Here is a 19,689-nt window from a genome sequence, read left to right as displayed (position 1 = left end):
AAACCATTCCTGGATGGATAATTGCAGGTGTGATAGGAGCCTTGGAATGTTGATGGCTCCTGACACACTCATTTTCAGCCCAAACACCTGGAGACTGGCTGTGGTCCTTCCCCAGAGAGCGATTCAGGGGTTGGTACTCTCAGATGGGGCTACTCAGGCTCTGGCAGAGAGTAGCACTCCTAAACCTTTGTGCCACATAGCACATTCCCTGAACGCCTGTGGGGGACATGTGGGGGTTCTGACCCATCAGGGGAAATGGGCTCAACAGGGGAAACTTGTTTGTCTATCCACTTAGCCTGGCCTGACTGAAGTGTTGGCTTCCTGCTGCTTCTGTTTGGATCTGTGACACAACAGTTACTGTCTTTAAATTCAGCATGTCAGCGGTCCCCAAATCAAGGACTCCACCATCAGGCTCTCAGGGGAACTGGCTTCCTTTCCCGGATGCTAAGGGTCCGCACATCGATTGGCTCATAGACGTCTTCCCTTTGCAATGCCAGCATCCTGCACCTTCAACTCTGACTTCCCTTCTCTAACCTCTGCCTCTCCCGCCTGCCTCTGTCACTAATGAGGTGACACCAGCGGGAGACCTTGGACCCACTCAGGTTATCCAGGATCTCCCTCATTTTGAGGACCTGAACAATCTCAATCATATCTGTAAAGTTCCTCTCTGCCCTGCACCCTCTCCCCTGCCACCCCAAGAGAACATGTCACAAATTCCAGAGATTGAGAGGCAAACATCTTTGAGGGGCCGTCATTTACTCTATCTATGAATCTATACATCCACCCCATCACTCTAGACTGTCATCACCATCCATCCGTCCATTACTTATCACTCCATCTCTCTATCCAAAATCTACTTAACAGCCTATTTACTAAAGCGACTCTCCTTAATCTCCTGTTATTAATACTGGATCCGACTGTGAGAACCTCTGGCCCATTGAATGTGCTCAGTGATTGTGGTTAATGAACAAATGAATGGTATTTTTAAGAGTGTGAAATTCCATAGCATCCCCTTTGTTTACTTACAACAGCAAAAAGGAACAAAAGCAACATGCTAGTCCCCCGAGAGTGGCTCCCACCTCCAGGGCGTGTAAGCACTGTCTTAAGTTTTATTTGTATTGTTTATTTTGGGGACAGCATGATTATATAACCCAAATTTGCTTCTAATTTTCCGTCCTCTGCCTCAGCCTCCCCAGTGATGAGGTCACCGTGCTCAGTATTATTACATATTTTAAGTATTAAAAACACAAACTAGTTAAAGGGATGGGGGATGGCTTGGGGGGAAAGCGCTTGCTGTGCAAACGTGAGGGCCTGCGTTCAGATTGCAAGCATGCAAGTAAAGGCCAGGTGTAGTGATGTACTCCTGGAGCCCCGAGCGAGGGTGCGGCCTGTGTGAAGCCAGATGAATCTCTAGATCTTGTCTAGAGCCAGCCAATCCATCCAAAGTGGGAACTGCAGATTCAGTGAGAAACTCTGTCTCAGAATATAAGGAGGGGAACAGTAGAGGCAGATATCTGGTTGTCCAGCTTTGGCCTGCACAGGTGAACATACCCATGTACACCCAGGTAAACACACACACACACACACACACACACACACACACACACACACACACACACGTACATGCAGAATAAAATGACTGCTGAAAACATATCTTCTGATATACTGACTGTTTTTGTTCATCAAAATGATATTAGAGCTTATGATCAGTAAGTGCCTTGCACTGAACTCTCACCGTGAGCTTAGAACAGGGTATTGTCTCTCTCTCTGTTGAGAATGGCACCAACAGAAAACCACTTCCCTGAGATGGCATGGCTGTGTCCCCTCCAGGCTAGGCTTTATATACCATCCACAAAGTCACTATGTCAAGACTTCCACCACTGAGCCTATCCATCTCAGCAGCCATTCACGGAATCATTTATTTATCCAGCCAATTCCAGTGAGGCCACAACCTTTGGGTGTCATGCTCAGCTTGACATGGCTCTGTTCACCTGTGTCTACTGTGGAGGTCCAGGGCTGGCCCCTCAGAGGTGGTTGGGGGAAATATTCAATGAATGAAATACTCACTGCTTGTTTGTGAAGTTCCACGTGAGCGGGAAGGTGGAAGACCAAATAGGCTAGTCTGGGGGGAAGACACCAAAAGGTTTGGGTTGGGCTGTGGCAAAAGTCAGCAGTTTATCAAATAGGACTTCCTATAAAGTGAACGGAGCCAAAGCACAGAACCTTAAAAATGGCAACGTCACAGTGTTGGCCTTGGGAGGAGCCTTAAAGTCCCATCTGAGCAGGTGGCTTAGGCAGGGTCCTATTCTCACTGCCCAGTAGAAATCTATTTTGTTAGCTACACAGAATTGCAAATCAAGTTCCATTTTCCATGTGGTGATTAGCAAATATTTACATTACAGTTATTCTCTCTCTCTCCCTCTCTCTCTCTCTGTCTCTCTCCCTCTCTCTCTCTCTCTGTGTGGCGGGGGGCAGGGGGGGTCAGAACAATTTGTATGAGCTGGGTTCTCTTCTTCCACCCTGTGAGACCTAGGGATGGAAACCAGGTTGTCAGGTTTGGTGGCAAGTGTCTTTTGTGGCTAAACCATCTCACTGGCCACAGCCACGTGGCAACTTGGTTCCTGGCATTGGCATTCACTCATCATGGTTAGTGAGCAGTAACTGAGCCAACATGCCATAGCATCTGCTGACTCTTGGCTAGAGTTGGTGAGGGGACCATCAACGCATTGAAACCAGGGAAACACAAGCTGTTTCTGGAGGACAGTGTGAGCCAGTGCATCTGGAGGGTAATGTGAGCCAGTGCATTTAAAGGCCAGTGTGAGCAGTATGTCTGAAGGACAGGCAGCTGGTGCCTTCTAGTAGAGGGCACCTTTGTTTCACAGTGGGGGATGACATATGCTGTGTATCTGTTGCCTGTGGCTTGGTTTCCCCAAAAGCATGATGGACTTCAGGCACCCTAGCCATTGCTTCATTAGATCATTCAGCTCTCTGTGGCCCTGTGATGTGCTGAGTAATTCTGACATCTTTGGAGATCAGTAATGACTCATACTGACTGCCACCAAGAAAGCAGTGTTTACCATGAAAAAAAAAAATTACAAGCGAAATTCACCTGCTCCTCCCACCTGCAACCCACATGAGCAGTCACCAAGCATGGCTTGTAAGATGCTATGCTTTGTGAATACCCATCAACATATATGTATAATATATGGTTCATGTCGTCAGCTTGACAGGATCTGGAATTACTAGGAGTCAGAACCCCAACACAACTGCAGAATTGTTTGCATTACATTCCTCAGAGCATGCCTATGAATGCCTGTGAGGGGCTGTCTTGATTGGCACTGAAGACCTACCCTAAAGGAGGGGCACCATTTCCTGGACAACATCTAAAAGAGTAAGCTGTCTTGGGTACAAACACCTTTAATCCTAACACTCAGGAGGCAGAGGCAGGCAGATCTCTCTGAGTTTAAAACAAACAAACAAACAAACGAGCAGACTCAAGCTGAGCCCTCACTGGCTTCCTGGCTGCAGGTACAGTGTGCCCAAGCTCCTTCACTTTGGGTTCCCCACCATGATGGGCTACATTCTCCGACTGTGTGCCATCCTTAAGGTGCGTTTGTCGAAGGTCTTATCCAATAACAGGAGAGGAACTAAGATAATATACACGATCCTTTCATGTTCTAACTGCATGTGTCTGTGCACACACATGCATTATTCACTGGTGGTGTATGGTACAGGCAGGCTCTCAGTGAATGACCTTTCCCACTTTCCAACAACTACCAGGAACAGGTTGACGTTGCCTCTCCACAGCTGCCTGGCATTTCCTTTTGTTCCTTTTGGCCTCCTCTGAGTGGAATTTGGGGCCCCTTTCCTAGTTCTTGTTTTGGAGGGGTGCTGTGGTAAAGTGTGCTGCAGTGTTCTCAGACAGAATCCCTGGACAAACTCTCAGAACAGAGTCACTGAACCTAAGACTTTGAGAACATTGAAGCACATCCATCCCCAGGGGGTTCCCGGACAGCTGTGCCCCTTACAGTTTCAGGAAGGTCATGATCATGAGTCCTTATGTTCTTGTTTTTAACTTTTATTTATTTACTTACATACTTACTTACTTATTTACTTATTTATGGTTTTTTTTGAGACAGGGTTTCTCTGTGTAGTTTTGGTGCTTGTCCTGGATCTCGCTCTGTAGACCAGGCTAGCCTCAAACTCACAAAGATCTGCCTGGCTCTGCCTCCCGAGTGCTGAGATCAAAGGCGTGCACCACCACCGCCTGGCTAACTTTTATTTATTATCAGGTGTATGCACTGCTGTGTACCACGGCACATGTGGGGTTGAGAACTTGCATCCTTGCATTCTTGTTTTTAACTTTTATTTATTATCAGGTGCACTCACTGCAGTGTACCACAGCACATGTGGGGTTAGGAGGACAACTCTGTGGAGATGGTTCTGTCTTTCCACTTCTATGTGGGTCCTGGGAATCAAACTTAAGCCACCGGGCTTGCACAGCAAGCCTTTCTACCCTCTGTGCCATCCCGCTGGCCCCGTCTCTTGGTATTCTTAAAAAAAAAAAAAAAAAAAAAAATTGCAGTGTCTTGAGCCAGGTGTGGTGGCACACGCCTTTAATCCCAGCACTCCAGAGGCAGAGGCACAGCACTCTGAGTTCGAGGTCAGCCTGGTCTACGTTCCAGAACAGCCAGGGCTACACAGAGAAACCCTGTCTTGAAAAACCAAAAACCAAACAACAACACTAACAACAATCCACAAAAAACAGGGCCTCACTATGTAGTTATGCCTATCCTGGAACTCACTATGTAGACCAGGTTAGCCTTGAGATTTATTTGCCTGCATCTACCTCTAGAATGCTGGGGTTAAAGGCATGTGCCACTATGCCTGGCTCATTACTGACAGGGTATTATTGTACTCTTCAGTTTTTGCTAAGTGGATCAAAATGAACTTCTTATAACAAGTATGAGTGTGTGTGTGTGTGTGTGTGTGTGTGTGTGTGTATCTTTCTGTCTATCCTAAAACTCATAATGTAGGTGAGGACAACCTTGAACTCTAATCCTCCAGCCTCAGAGTGCTGGGGTTACCAGTGTGCACACCACCACCCATTTATGTTCTGTTTGGGGCCCAACAGGGCACTCTAGGCAGACTTTCTACCAACCGAGCTGCATCCCCAGCCCCATAATTTGCCTTTGAAAGATCACTGTTGATAGGTTGAAGAGCTTTTCCCATGCTCAGTGTCTGGCAGGGTTTCCAAGCTGGAGCGGAGAGGCAGGAAGACCCATTTTGATCCCAGGTCGACTATCAGATTCCCTCCATCAATAATAGCTAGGTAACTTGCCTGATGACACCTAGGCAGCTCATGAGCCAAATCACCCTTAACACCCTCAACTCACACTTCAGTCATGTGCTCTCAGGTCAGAGTCAACTGATCTTCAGATATCAAGTGTTCTCTGTCTGCAGATACAAGATCTGAATGAATCACCGGCACACTATTCAAATGACAAGGTCAACCTGCATCTCACCTGCCAGCTGTGGGCCTCTAAGGGACATTACTCAACCTCTCTGAGCCTAATTTTCTTTGGCCTTAAATGGCCGTGGCCAGCAGTGCCTACATGGGCTCATTGTGAGGGTACGATGGAGTCTATGCTTGGCCCAGGGCCTGATATATATGACATGAACAGTTCCTCTCAGCTATCAGTGGTCAGAGGGAGCATGCTTAGAGGCTGTTCCCATGGGAAAGGCACATCCAGGCTCCCTGGTTTCCTGCAGCGGGTAGATAGTTTGACTTCGAATTCTGAATCCACAGCCTCCTTGCGAAAGCCCCCTCTTCTCCTAGCCTGTCATTTTGGTACTCAAGTTGATACCATTCTGAGAGTGGTTACTGTCCACATGAACATCCTTGGGGATCTCCACTGTGGCCCACAGAGCTGGGCAGAAGCACCAAGGCCGTGTAGCCTGGCCCCTGGGGTGCTGGTACTCGGCTGCCAGCCACTGCCCCGGGATTCTCATTCTGCCTGTAGTGTGGACCCTGCTTACATCCTCTTCTGCCCGGCATCCCTAATGCTGCAAATTTCTCAGGAGATGCTTAAGGAGGGTGAGAATGTCTCTGTCTTGGCTCATGCGTGTGCCAGGGACGAGGGTTCCCTTGGCTGTTTGTCATTCTGAAGGGTGAAATATTTCATCAGCTTTAATTTGCATCTTCTGACCATTGTGGCTTCTGGCTCCTTCCATAGTGAGCACTGACACTTCGTCTCCAAAGTGAGAAGAAAATGTCAGCTTTCTTAGCCTATTGGTGTTTCATGATTGATTTCTGAGAGCTTGTTACGTAATCAGATAAAACGCTGTTGTTTGGTTTGTTATTACGTTTATTTATTTACTTAGTGTGTGGGGGCAGAGTATGCGTGTGTAGGCATGCTGCTTCTGCATCTGGGTGTGGAGCTGGAGTTTCACTTGAGAGATCTTCTGGATTTTTGTTTTGTTTGAGACAGGGTTTCACTGTGTAGCTCTGGCTGTCCTGGAACTCACTCTGTAGACCAGGCTGGCCTTGAACTCACAGAGATCCGCCTGCCTCTCTGCCTCCCAAGTGCTGGGATTAAAGGCCTGCGCCACCAATGTCCGGCTCCCACTTTACTTTTTGACACAGGGAGTCTCACTAGATTAAGCTCGCTGTTTTAGCTAGATGGGCTGGCTAAGGAGCCTCCAGGATCCTCCCATCTCCAACCCTCTTCCAGGATTATAGGCATACATTACTACACCTGTTTTTTGGTAGATGCTGGGGATCCAAACTCAGGTTTTCACGTTGCATTTTACCACTGAGCCATCTCCTAGCCCTGACAGTCTGGCTCTTAAGCCCTTGAATATCTAAGAGAAATGGTGAAAGATGAGAACTGTGTGGTGAAGGGCCTTATGGCAAGGTGAGGGTTATAAGCCAGTCCGGGGTAAGCAGCCAGGCACTTTTCCCACGGTGATACTGATTTCTGACTGCTTTGAAGAACAGGTGCTGGGGAGACAAGGATGGGCCCTGTGAGACCTCAGAGCCACAAGAAGCTTCTGCTAAATGTTGTTCATCTACATGCATGCCACTGTCTGGAGAGAAAACCCTATAAACCATAGAGTTTCTTTTCTTTCTTTCTTTTTTTTTTAAGTTTTTTTTTTTTGTGTGTGTGTGTGATGTTTGCATGTGCATGTATTTCCTATATGCACACATGTGTAGGAGTAATTGCACATGTGTGCTCATGTGTCTAGGCCAGAGGTTCATGTCAGGTGCCTTCCTCCATTGGGCTCTACCAGGAGCTAACTGACTGACTAGCCTGCAGTGTGCCTTTCTATGTGCCCTGATGCAATGCTAGGGTTCCAGATGTGCACACCATGCCTGGCTTTTACCTGGGTTCTGGGGACCCAAACTCAGATCCTCATACTTGCATGTCAATCACTTTACCCTGGGAACCATCTCCAGTCCCTCTCAGAGATTTTAACAGCTCTCCTTAACCTCATTCCCCAAGGCCTGCAGCCCTGCAGCCATGCCCCCTAGGGCTCCCTGGGTTGGTTGAGCCATCAAGGTGACACATCACAGCACAGGGAAGACTATGGTGGAATTCAGGTTGTGAGACTTGCTTAATGTGCTTAATGATACATCTTCTTTCACCTGGTATGTTCAAAATACATCAGCATGTAACCAATATGAAATTTCAGTGGGCAGACATTTTATACTTCGAATGTGGAATCGTCCAAATCTGGTGCCTAGTTTCCGATCATAGCAACATCCCTTGTGATGCTGATTTCTCCTGTGGAAGTCTCCATGTGCCTTGAGAGCACACAGAGTCACAGCTGGGCAATGGCTTCCTGCTCCCACAGTGTCCTAAATACACCTCCATGCCATGGTAACTCTTTTTCTCCTTGTGACAAGGTCTGTAACTAGAGGATGTAAGAAAAGAAGGCTTCATCTGGCCCATGGTTTGAGGGAACAGAGACGCAGGCTCAGAGATGAATGTTGGGTGTGTGTGTGTGTGTGTGTGTGTGTACATGCATGTGTGTGCACAGGCTAGGCAAGCATTCTACTCCTGAGACACAGCCTCAGCACAGTGAGTACTATTACAATTCGAAGATTGAGTGCAAAGACTGGGTCACCTTTTGTTCTTACTGTTTTGTCTTGAGAGGAAAGCTGCTGCCTTAGATGGTTTTGAAGAGCCTGGTAGATGATACATGAATGTTCACCGCTTTTGTAACCTCTCATTCTCTCCTGCCATCTCCCCCTCCACACAGACCCTGCCTCACAGATGGCAGTGCGGCCATCTTCCCATGTGCACTGTGCAATATGCTCAGGTTGTGTGTTGTGCAATACGGATGTGCCTCCAAAGGTACGCAATTCACACTGTGGCCCTAGGCTGAGTTATGATGGTGTGTGAGGCATGGAGAATCCGTGTCTGTGTACGTGTTTGTGGAAGGGTATGCACCCAAGGTTCCCTGCCACAGCCGTGTTGTGCACAGGGCTGTGTCCTGAGGTCACTGTTCAATCTCTGCTCTCAGAGGCCTGATTCCTGCCCTACTTTGAATTTGAGTCACTTGTCAGGGTTGGAAATGGAAATACGTGAAGTGTGTACACTTCTGATGGCATGTGTGTGGCATCTGGGAATGTGTCTGAGTGGGAAAATGTGGGCTCCTGCCCCTCTTGGCGGAGTTATTTTGTTGCTCAGCAGTACACTGTCTTAGTCAGCTATTGGTTGCATAACAAACGGTCCTGAACTCAGCATCAATCATTTATAAAACCAACAACCATTTGTTCTTGTCCAAGTGTCTGAGTTTGTCTGAGGTTAGCTCGTCTAGCCTAGGCTCTACAGGGCTTGCCCAAAAGCCAAAGGCGTTGACATACCATCCAGCCATTCCTCCATGGTCATCTCTGGCCATCACCATTTTCTCTTCTTTCTCTTCGTCCTCAGCCTTGTCTCTTCCTCTGATTCAGCAAAGCAAACCTCGGCACTGGCAAACCTAGCAGTGACGGGTACTGTACTCCCAGCACGTCCCATTAGGACCTGTCTCAAGCCACTTACCATTGCATAACAGTAATTACAAGGCAAGAGGAAGCTCTCAATCAGACCAGCAGCCCTGTGGCTGGTGTGACAGAGACAGGGATTTCAGCTGGTAGGGCCAGGTGTAGGCTGATGGCATTCCCTCTCCATCCAGGTGCTGTATCCGGCCAATGAAAGAGAAGCCACACCTAGCAGGAAAGGCACACAGGGGACTTGCCTAGTACTTGAGAAAATAGCCTATGGGGTCAGAATGCCTGGAATGCCCTGTTTGGCAGGAAACCTCGGACAAACTATCTTCTTGTTCTGCACCTCTGTGTTCTCATCTGCAGAATGGGGTAATAACAATGGAAAGTAGTGAGGACTGAATGAATTGGCCCATGGGAATGAGGAGTATCCCCCACCCACAGTGATATGATGTTGTTTCCTAGGCAACATTTCACACATTCTGGTTGCCACTATAGAGAGATGTTTGATGATGTCCAGTTGGACAGAGGCTGGAAGTGCTTCTAAACATACCTAATGCAAGGTTTGGCCCTCACTATAAACAAGTGACCCGCTAGGGTCAGGTGGGGGGACTATACTGTGGAGTTCAGGGCAGAGCCATGCGCAGGCAAATGCCAGTTCCCTGGGGATCTGTGTTAGGGTCAACCGTATCACCCGTGTTTCTGACAAGAGCCTACTCCCATGTCAACGTCCTTTAACACTTATGGCGAGGATAATGGTGCTGCCGCTGTGACTCCAGTCAGTGTTGGTGAAGCAGGAGGGCTCTTGTTCTCTGGGTGCTAGGCTTAACTACCTGCTGCAGCCTTAGTGGCTGCTGGCAAGGGGCCCCGGCCACGCCTCCTCTACCTGCTCACCGGGTTGTGCCACATTCTTGGTCCCCGAGTCATGTTGACCTTGGCCTCTGAGGAGTTTCTCCCTTCCCTTGTGTGGGCTCTTAGCCTTTTGTGTATTCCTGCAGCTCTCCGCTGCTCTGCAGCCAAGGCCTTTGCAGCTGTCGGCTGGTAAGATTGCAGGACCCAAACCTCACCCTGCGGTTTAAAGTTGCAGAAACCAGGCTGCGGAGGGAAAGACACGTCCTCTGTCACACCGAATAGGTGAGGGTGGACCTCCACCAAAGACTTCTAGGGCCACCGGCGAAAAAGAAAGTGCCATAAGGGAACTCAGAGAGGAACAGCTTTGCTGTGGGACAGCCACTGTGTTCAGATCCCCTCATCTATACCCAGGGCCCCTAAACCATCTGGTGCAGCTATTAAGAGCCAGGGAGATGGCTCAAGAGATAAAGTTCTTGCCACAGAAGGAGATCCCGAGTTCATTCCTCAGTACCCAGGCCCATAGACCCGCATCTGTGATGTGGAGCACTTCGGAGACAGAGCCAGGTGCAGCCCTGGAGCTCAGTGACCAACCAACCTAGCTGGATCAATGAGTTTCAGGCTCAGTGAATGACCCTGTCTCAAACAATAAGGTGGAAGCCAGGTGTGGTGGTGCTGATCTTTAATCCCAGAAGTCAAGAGGTAGAGACAGGCAGATCTCTGAGTTTGGATACACAGAGAAACCTTGTCTCCAAGAAAAGAAAAAAGAAGAAGAAGAAGAAGAAGAAGAAGAAGAAGAAGAAGAAGAAGAAGAAGAAGAAGAAGAAAGAAGAAAAAAGAGAGAGAAAAACCCTGTCTCCAAAAAACCCAAATAATAATAACAATAATGATAAAGTGGAAACTGACTGATGCAGAACTCCACACCACACATCCACATACAAACATACATATACATACACTGCACACAGACCACACACCAAGAGCTTTGGAGCCTGAAACCTGGTTTCAGGGTCTGGCTCTGTCCCTTGATTATTGGATAAGTCTGTGTGGGTCCCCTCATCTCTCTGGAGCCATTTCCTTGTCTGCAAATTGGGGGAAATTGTGTCCCTCACACGGGGTTGATATATCAACTTGAAATTTGGCTGGATCTGCTGTTAGGTATGTGCGCATGCTCAGTGATGTTTAAAATGGGAACGGGAGCTGGAGGTAGCCATGCTTTGCATGCCTGTGCACACCATGCAGCACAAAACACTAGCAACAAACCAAGGATTGTTGTGAGGCCCTAAGAAAATTCCGTGACTGTGCTAAACTTGCCTCTTCTTGCTAATGACGTGATGTGATCTCAGAAACTGCATGTGGGTGCCATCTTCCCATACTCTTGCTTGTCCTCTCTGACCTCCGAAGAAAATTCACCGTGAGGGGTGACTGCTCCCCTCTTGCTGCTTAGCTAGCAAAGGGTGACACGGCGGATGGCCCTTGTTTGGGCTTAGTTTTTCCAGTTTTCAAAGTGTCAGGAAAACACAGATGGGGGTAATTTCCAAATGCTTCTAGAGGCAGCTAAGAGCAGAGTATGTGCCAGCATGGGGTACAAACAGACTCCTAGGAGGCATTGGCTCTGGCCTTCTGGAAAAGCATAAACAGAGCACAGCAGCCAATTTTATCATTAACTGGGAATTGATCTCCAATTAGGCTGCTTCTGCTGGGAGAAAATGGCCAGCCCTCCCCTCTTCCTCCAGGCCCTGACACACTCACACTCTGCCACACCTGAGTATGTTTGGGGGTGGAACTGTTGACAGCTCCATATGGAGCTCAGTGACAGCCAGGGGGAGGCACAGCCAGGTCCTAGGCTGAGGTATGGGAGGGCAAGTGGTGTAAGAAGGGTGCACGAATGATCGAATTTCCAAGATGGTGGAACTGGAGCCTGCCCAGGGCCCTGGGTTTGACCCTCAGCACCACGGAAGACTGGATGTGGTATACATCTGTATACCCCCAACACTCCAGAAACCCAGTGTCATTCTCTGCTATGCTATGTAGTGAGTTTGAATCCAACCTAGGCTACGTGAGATCCTGTCTCTAAATAAAAATAAATACATAGAAAAAAGGAAGGCATCAGCAGAACACGAAGTCAGTAATGGAAACTTCCTGTGCGCACTCTCCTCCCTGGGTGGTTACATGGTCTGCACGCCTGGAGCTGGCCTTGGGTCCTGGATCACACCTCCATAATTTAGGAAGATTCCAATGTGGGAAGCTCAGGTGCGGGGAGGGGAAGCCGCAGCTCCAGGGATCCCACAAGAGAGGAGGCCAAAATCAACACACAGAGAGAAAATCGGCAGTCCATTGTGAAGGGCACTTTAGCAAGAAGTGCCATCACCTCACAACCCTTTGAGCAAACCTGCTTCTAGAAGTCTCTCCTGTGGTTACCTCTGCACAAAGGTGCGTGTACTGCAGCAATTACCACACCAACAAATGCAAACAGCAGCCGTCACGGGGTAGCTGATTCCTCCCGAGAGGGATCTGTGAAATAAACCACACTCAGCTGCCACTCTTCCTCCGGACCCTCTTTAGCAGAACTGTCTGTGGCCGAGATTCCTGTGTGGCGGGTAAGAAAGTCGAGCTCTAAGACATGGCTGAGGGGTGAAACTGGGTCACACTGTGTGAAGATTAGGGCTTCTGGCCCAGACTTAAGGAACCTGAGGAGACATTCCCCGAACTTTGGTGTCGTGATCTGCAGGGGTGATGTGGAGTAAGGCCAGTGGTGAAATTCTCTGCTTTACTTGCTTCTGCAGAAATGCTTGCGATGACGGCAAGCTGGCTCATGATGAGAAATAAATCTCCAGGTATTTTCATCTAAAACTCATGATCCTCCTGCCTCAGCCTCCTGAGGACTGGCATGATAGGTGTGCCACCAGCTCAGAAAGATCTTGAGAGGCAACTATCACCAGCTCTGGGTCCTGATCTTGGCAATGATACAGGCTTGCTGGAGATGCAACTCACATGCAGTTACACTGTGTAGGTCAATGGGGTCTCATGTGCTCACAGAGTTGTTCAACCATCCTCATAAGCCATTGTAGAGCATTTTATCACCCCAAATAGAAACACTGCCTTCCTCTGCAGTCACTCACAGTGGTGTGACAGGCATAGCCATGTGCCATAATGTCCACTTGAAAATGTCAGAGCTTCCAAGCACCTGACATTAAGACTTGCCCTCTCTAGGCTGCCATTTTAGGTGGTCTCTAACACAAGATGGCCAGGGCTCACACAATAGGAATGTGCTGCCTCTGTAGCAGGGTGGCCTGTGCTTTGAGGAGGAGATGGATTTGCAATGACATTGGATTGGAAGATGAGCTGAAGTAGCATAAACTCCATGACTTCAATGCCAAGTGCTTAGTGGGAAACAGCCAGGCAAGAGGCTAGCCCATCTTACCAGGTTGATGTTTCTTTTTTGTTTTGCTTTGTTTTGTTTTATACAATTATATTTTATTTGCATACTGCATATACATTGTAGTTTGAAGAATACATTATAATGAATCTAACAAAGTTTACATCTATTCTATATTATCTGTTGATGGTTATAAACAAAATAGACAAAAATAGAGCAAAGATGTGGAGCATTTCCTTTCAGATATTAAGGTCTACTACAGAGTTATAATGAGCCAGGTTGCCGTTTCTAGTGTGCTTGTTCACTTGGGTGGTTGCTGGGTTTGGGTTTTGCTATGTTCCCATACAGTTACAAGTGTGGAAGTTCCCACCGTAGGCTCTTTCTGAATGCATGCCCCTTTCCCAGAATGCATCTTAATCTAAAAGTAATATTGAGATCATTGTCTTTGATAATGCTCATCCAATATGTGCCCAGCCTTCGTTTATTCACTGCTCCCCTCGTGTGTGTGTGTGTGTGTGTGTGTGTGTGTGTGTGTGTGTGTGTGTGTGTTCTGTGCTGGGACCGAACCTAGAGCCTTGTACATGTCAGGCAAGCACTCTACAACTAATATATATCCCTAGACAACATTCCTTCTACTTTTTTTGTTTTTGTTTTTGTTTTTTGTTTGTTTGTTTGTTTGTTTTTTCGAGACAGGGTTTCTCTGTGTAGCTTTGCGCCTTTCCTGAATCTCTCCCTGTAGACCAGGCTGGCTTCGAACTCACAAAGATCCGCCTGCCTCTGCCTCCCGAGTGCTGGGATTAAAGGTGTGCGCCACCACCGCCCGGCTCCTTTTACTTTTAACTTTTGGCATTTTATATTACATGCCTTTTTTTAAAATTTCAATTTGTGTGTGGATGTGTGTTTGCACATGTGTCCATGAGGAGGCCAGAAGTTGGTACACTGGGTATCTGCCTTGATTGCTCTCTACCTTATACAAGGAGAGGGATCTCTCACTTGAACCCAGAATTTGCAATTCTCGTTAGCCAGTTTTCTTGCTACTGGGAATCCACTGCCTCTGCCTTCTGAGTGCCGGGGTTACAGGCCCAGCACTGTGGTGCTGGGGATTCGAATTCCAGTCCTTGTGTGATCAGCATTCTCCTGTGTTTGCAAAGCAGCATCTTCATGATTTTTTTTAATTGAGCATTTAGGGTTTGTTTTTCTAGTTTGGACCGTTCAAAGCTTGAAGAAGCTTCTTATCTTCATTAGAGGGACTGGATCTTGCCTGGTATCAATACTAAGCTCAAACAGCTATAGAATTTTCTAGATATACTACTCACTTCCCATTTGGGGAACCTGGAGGCATCATCACTGATAGGGCCAGTTAAAGGCTCAACAGCTTGTGGTTGCCAGGGTTGGTGTGTTTGGAACACTATTAGCACCAAGGTCCCTGAAGTCTCTGGCTCTGATGGAAGCAGAGAAATGTCATCCCAAGTTCATTGGTTGTCCTCAGCTGTCATTTACTGGGACCAGGAGCCTGACTCTCTGTCTTATTTTGGAGTGATGTAGCTGCAGGAAGTAGAAACTCATTCTATGTTGTGTGGAAGAACAAGGAGGGTCAAGGGAGAGGTGCAAAGTCCCCAAGGACAAACTGCACAGTCCCTGTCATCAGAGTCTGGGACTGGGACCCTACCTCCCATCTCTCATGGCTGCAGAGGCCGGTCTCCTGGGTGATTCTAGATTTTATCAAGTTGACAGCTGAAACGGACCATCTTTGAAACGAGGACTGTCGGCCCTGCCGAGGGAGCACGCGGTCCCTTTAGCTGTTCTTGGCATCAGCTGCATTGCTTTTGACCAAGGATTCTGAAAAGGCCAAGGGTCCTGGTCAATTTGCTGAGAGCCAGTGTCTGTATCTGGAGAGGCACTAACTTCAGGACAGACCCAGGCCTGGCACAGCAAGAGCAGAGCCTGACCTGACACCCCCTTTTCACTTGTACAGCCCTGGCCCCCCTACAGGCCCCACAAATCTGCAACAGCGTCCTCTGAGGCTACGCCCTGCTGACTGCTCCCACTCACGGCTGTCCTGGGCAGACAGCTTGTCCATGGATGGCTTCTGGATGGAGGTGGAACGGATGCAGCAGAGGGGTGGAGCGAAGGAGGAGGACAGTGGTGGAAGCAGAAGCCAGCTCCTAGAAGGTGAGCGATCCTGGCTGGGCCTGCACAATGGATGCTAGGGCTTTATTCCAGGGAGAATTTGTCAGGGCCCACACATGAGCGAAAGCGTGGAGGACTTCTCTGCTTGGACTGCAGCAGAAGTCTGTCCATTGTTCTCCTGTCATATGTTTCCTATGCCATTGTCAAAGGGATCCCCAACAAGGTCAATTAATTTGTCCCCCCTTTGATGAAATAATTCAGGAGACATCTACTGAGTGTCTCTTGTCTGCCAGGTAGTGGATTATTTGTTTTGTTTTTGTTTTTCGAGACAAGGTTTCTCTGTGTATCTTTGGAGTCTGTCCTGAAACTCGCTTTACTCGCTTTATAGACCAGGCTGGCCTCTAACTCACAGAGATCCGCCTGCCTCTGCCTCCTGAGTGCTGGGATTAAAGGCGTGTGCCATTACACTCAGCTGCCAGGCTGTGTTTAGACACTGGGATACAATGAAGAACACTGAACAGTCTAGGAGGACCTGACATTCTGGCAGATTCTACACACTCTGCATGGTACTCAACTCCCCCTGTCTCTCGGGGTACCAGCAGCCATGTGTCCCTGTAATCACATCATAGGCCACTGAACACTGTAGCATAGAGCAGCACCAAGCCATTGCTAACACATCTCACAGTTCTGGTGGTGACAGGGCTCACCCAGGAGGTTTGCTTAGGGTCTCTCCTTCAGTGACAAGTCCAAGGTCACCTGGGTCAGAGTCATCTCAAATGGCTTCTTACCCCTGTGTCTGGCAGTGTGTGTGACCTCCCATTCCTGTGGCCTGGGTCCAGACTCCTCCATGTGGCCTCTGTGCATGGCCCAGGCCTCCTTACAACATGGCATCTGGGCATGATGAGTAAGGGTCTGGGAAAGAGCCAGGGTGGCTATTCCTGGTCAGCCTCAAGGGACAGCCACGGTCACTTTGTGCTTCCTATTACCCCCTAAGCACCCACATTCCAGGGGAGGGCACTCATGCACCTCCTCTTGGTAGGATGACACTCCCCTAGCCCACAAGCCTTTCCAGAACTGGCCCGGGGCCTGTCTCCACCTCATCCTCTAGCCCACCACTCTGCCACTCTCGTCTCTCTCCAGGCCTCCTTGTTGCTTCTGCCCATGGAAGCACACCCCTGCCTTTGTCCTCGCTGCCTCCTCTTTCTAGAACACTCTTTGTCCAGCTACCTTGTGGGATCTGTGCTCGCTCGGCCAGTTGCTGGGCTCGGAAGTGCTTGCTAACCCCCTCTGTACCACAGCACTCCAACCACCCCAGGCTCTGGCCCAGTGTTGTTCATTGCTGTAGCAAGCCTCATGCCTTGACATGACCGTAACATTTGCTCACATACTGCCACCCTCCACTTCCCATGAGGCCAGGGCATCCCCAGCCCTTCCCATTCAGCCTATGTGCTGGTATCTGGAACAACTGGGCACGTTCCCAGGCCCCATCTTTCCTTGTTTAGCAAGTAAAGGAATCACAAGGGCCTGATGAGGTTGCCCACATGGCAGCTCTCTGATCTGGCCTATGCTTCAGCTTTGTGGGTCCAACAGGCCATTTGGGACTTTCAGGTCTTCAGATGGGCTGATGCAGGGGCTCCAGTAAATCCATGGTGAGGTTGAGTAGGAGACAGGCTTTCTTGTATTATACTACAGTCAGCAGGTCCATCAAAAACCAAACCCAGGGTCTGGAGTCAGAGCGCTGGAGGCTGGAAACTTTTCAGACAACAAAATAAACCCAGGGTTTGTGTAGACTCAGGACAGAGGGAGCCAAGAGCATGTGTAGTTCATTGTCATCACTACACTTTAGGGTAGGAATGATGGCTTTTGTTGTGACATTGTTGTACACATAGATCATTCTACCTTGCTCATACCCATGCCTCCCACTGCCCTCTTCCATCTCTTTTCCCGATGGTCCTTTCTGTGGTTCATTTTCCTCTTGTCTTCTACATGGTGTGGTGTACTCTACCTCTAATGGGGATATTGTCCCTTCACAATAGCTTTAAGGTCATCCCTACTGTTTATTGCTCTGTTAGCAGTTGGACCTGGGAGGATGGAGCCTAAAAATGAGGCAGACTAAAGTATAATACAATAGCCAACTTTATTCAAAGCACAAGACAATTTATACTCTTGAGAGTTAAGCAGGATCACCTGGGTAAAGTGCACAACCACGGGGACAAGCCACATTCGACAAAAACAGGTTCTTCCATAGAGGCACATGCATGACACTAGCCAGTTGTAATGAACTGTCTGAAGTAAACTCACTCCTATCCACTACACCTGGGACAGGCATGGAAGTGTATTTCAAGAACAATTCTGTCTTTTGAAGAAACTGATATCACAGATTCTTGCTCGTTTTCTTAAAAGCACTCAAAATTCTCACAATTCCATTCTTGGACCGTGTTCTGACATCTACAAGCGACCACGAGGCTCTGTTGGGTCTGCCTGCCTTTGAGTTTTCCTTTCTCCTGTCTCTTTCTTCCAGATGTTGGTCAGAGCCTAGGCTAGCTTCCTCTGGTACAGTGTGCTTTCCATGCATTCTCCAAAGTTCCCTATCCCCCAACCACCCGCGGCCGCCATGTGCCTGCTTATCCCCTGCAGCCTAATTCCAACAGCATGGTCTTTTCTCTCTCTTCTCTCGCCCTCCTCTGGGCAGCTGCTGAGGTTTACAGCTTGCCTGCCCTAGAATTTTTCTTTTAAACTCTAATAAAATTGTCCTCAAGCTTAAAAATAATAATTAAAAAAAAAGGTAAAAGTGTGGTTGGTGACAAAGAAATATTTAGTAAATAATTATGCAAAGATAGTTAAATCTAGGTAAAGACTATAAGAATGTATTAGTTGCCTTTATTAGGACTATGCTAGAATATTTGACAGAAAAATTATGGTTTTAAAAGATTTATTTATTTTTATGTTATGTGTGTGGACACTTTACCTACATATATATCTGTGCAACATATGCATGCAGTACCTACAGAGGCCAGATGAGGGTGTCAGCTCCTCTGGAATGGGAGTTACAGACCATTGTTAGCTGCCTCCCCCCCTCCCCAGAGTGCTGAAAACAGAACTGGGGTCCCGTGGAAGAGCATCCAGTGCTCTTAACCACCGAGCCATCCCCCAACCCTTGTTTAGTTGTTTTGGAAACCATCAGCTCCTTCCTGACTGTCTTGATCAACACATGGTGTACAACTACTCATACCCCACCGGCCCTCTCACAGGTCTGTTCGGCTTCCTTGGTGAACACTTGGCTGTTTCCCCTTGACAAGGCCAGTGCTTCCCCAGGGTGGTCTGGGTAACTGGGGACGGCGGCCTAGGCAGGGTCCCAGCCCCTGGCCTGAGTTCCTGGAGCAGAGTCCCCATAGGTGGGACTGGAAGCTTCAGTCTCAGCATGGTTTTGCTATAGGATGCTGGCGTGGAGCCTAACCCACTCTTCCAACACATCAAGGTCTTGAACAGAGGATCCATGCTGTACATGCCTGGGCCTCCATGATCCTGTGGTTGGTGTCTTAGCCAGAACTTAGAGTGGAAGTGATTTTGTGGCTGTATTCCTGATCCAGAGTGTATGGGGACTTCCCTGGCTTGCTGTCTCTAAGAGTTGTTCATATAAGTTTGAATCTGGATGCTAGCCAATGTTGTAAACACCTCTAATTCTTACCTGGGGAGAATCGGGTTGGTGCTAATGGGCCTCAATATGAGCATCACAGAAAGCTCCTCTTGTCTATGTAAACATGTGATTCTATGTGAGGCTTACATTAGTGAGCATGGCTAAGCCACATATGGAATTCTGTGTGTTTATCTGATGTCCTCCCTCTGTCGGCCAAAGGGGATGCTGAATCTCAGTGGCTACGGGATGCAGGTCTGTCTGGCCTGGTTGGTGGCCTGGGCTCGGATGGCGATCACCAGAAACTCCTGTCTACACTGACACAGACCCAGGTGGCTGCTGTGTGCCGCCGGCTAGACACCTATGCCCGCTCAGCCCGAAGACGACACAAGCCGCCCATCAGAGACGTCAGGGATATCTTTGGGATCTCCACTTCAAGGGTGAGTAAGGGCCGTTAGGCACTGTCTTTTGAGGCTTTCATGTGCCTCTCTACATGCTACCGTGTCCCTAGGCAGTGTGTGTGTGTGTGTGTGTGTGTGTGTGTGTGTGTGCTGGACATGCCAGTGTGTGCATACTTGTTGCCACTGAGTCCTTGGCTAAGTTGTTACCCATGCAAACATTGTGCTTTTTGTTGTCACTTACACGTTCTGCGGGCACTGAAGCCTGACAAGCTGTGGGCATCTTCTTTCTGGGATCCACAGGAAG

General features: G+C 48.4%; 1 protein-coding gene across 1 annotated transcript in view; it reads left to right on the top strand.

Moving 5' to 3' along the window:
• Arhgap40 (Rho GTPase activating protein 40) overlaps positions 1-19,689 on the top strand; it is a 37,595-nt gene that overhangs the window by 280 nt on the left and 17,626 nt on the right. Inside the window, exons 2-3 of the mRNA XM_036183156.1 lie at positions 15,196-15,392; positions 19,207-19,424. Of these exons, the coding sequence (XP_036039049.1) occupies positions 15,196-15,392; positions 19,207-19,424 (415 nt within the window). The remainder of the gene's footprint in view (positions 1-15,195; positions 15,393-19,206; positions 19,425-19,689) is intronic.

Source organism: Onychomys torridus, chromosome 4 (genome assembly GCF_903995425.1).
Source record: "Onychomys torridus chromosome 4, mOncTor1.1, whole genome shotgun sequence".
Taxonomy (NCBI): domain Eukaryota; kingdom Metazoa; phylum Chordata; class Mammalia; order Rodentia; family Cricetidae; genus Onychomys; species Onychomys torridus.
This window is presented reverse-complemented; position numbering and strand designations above follow the sequence as displayed.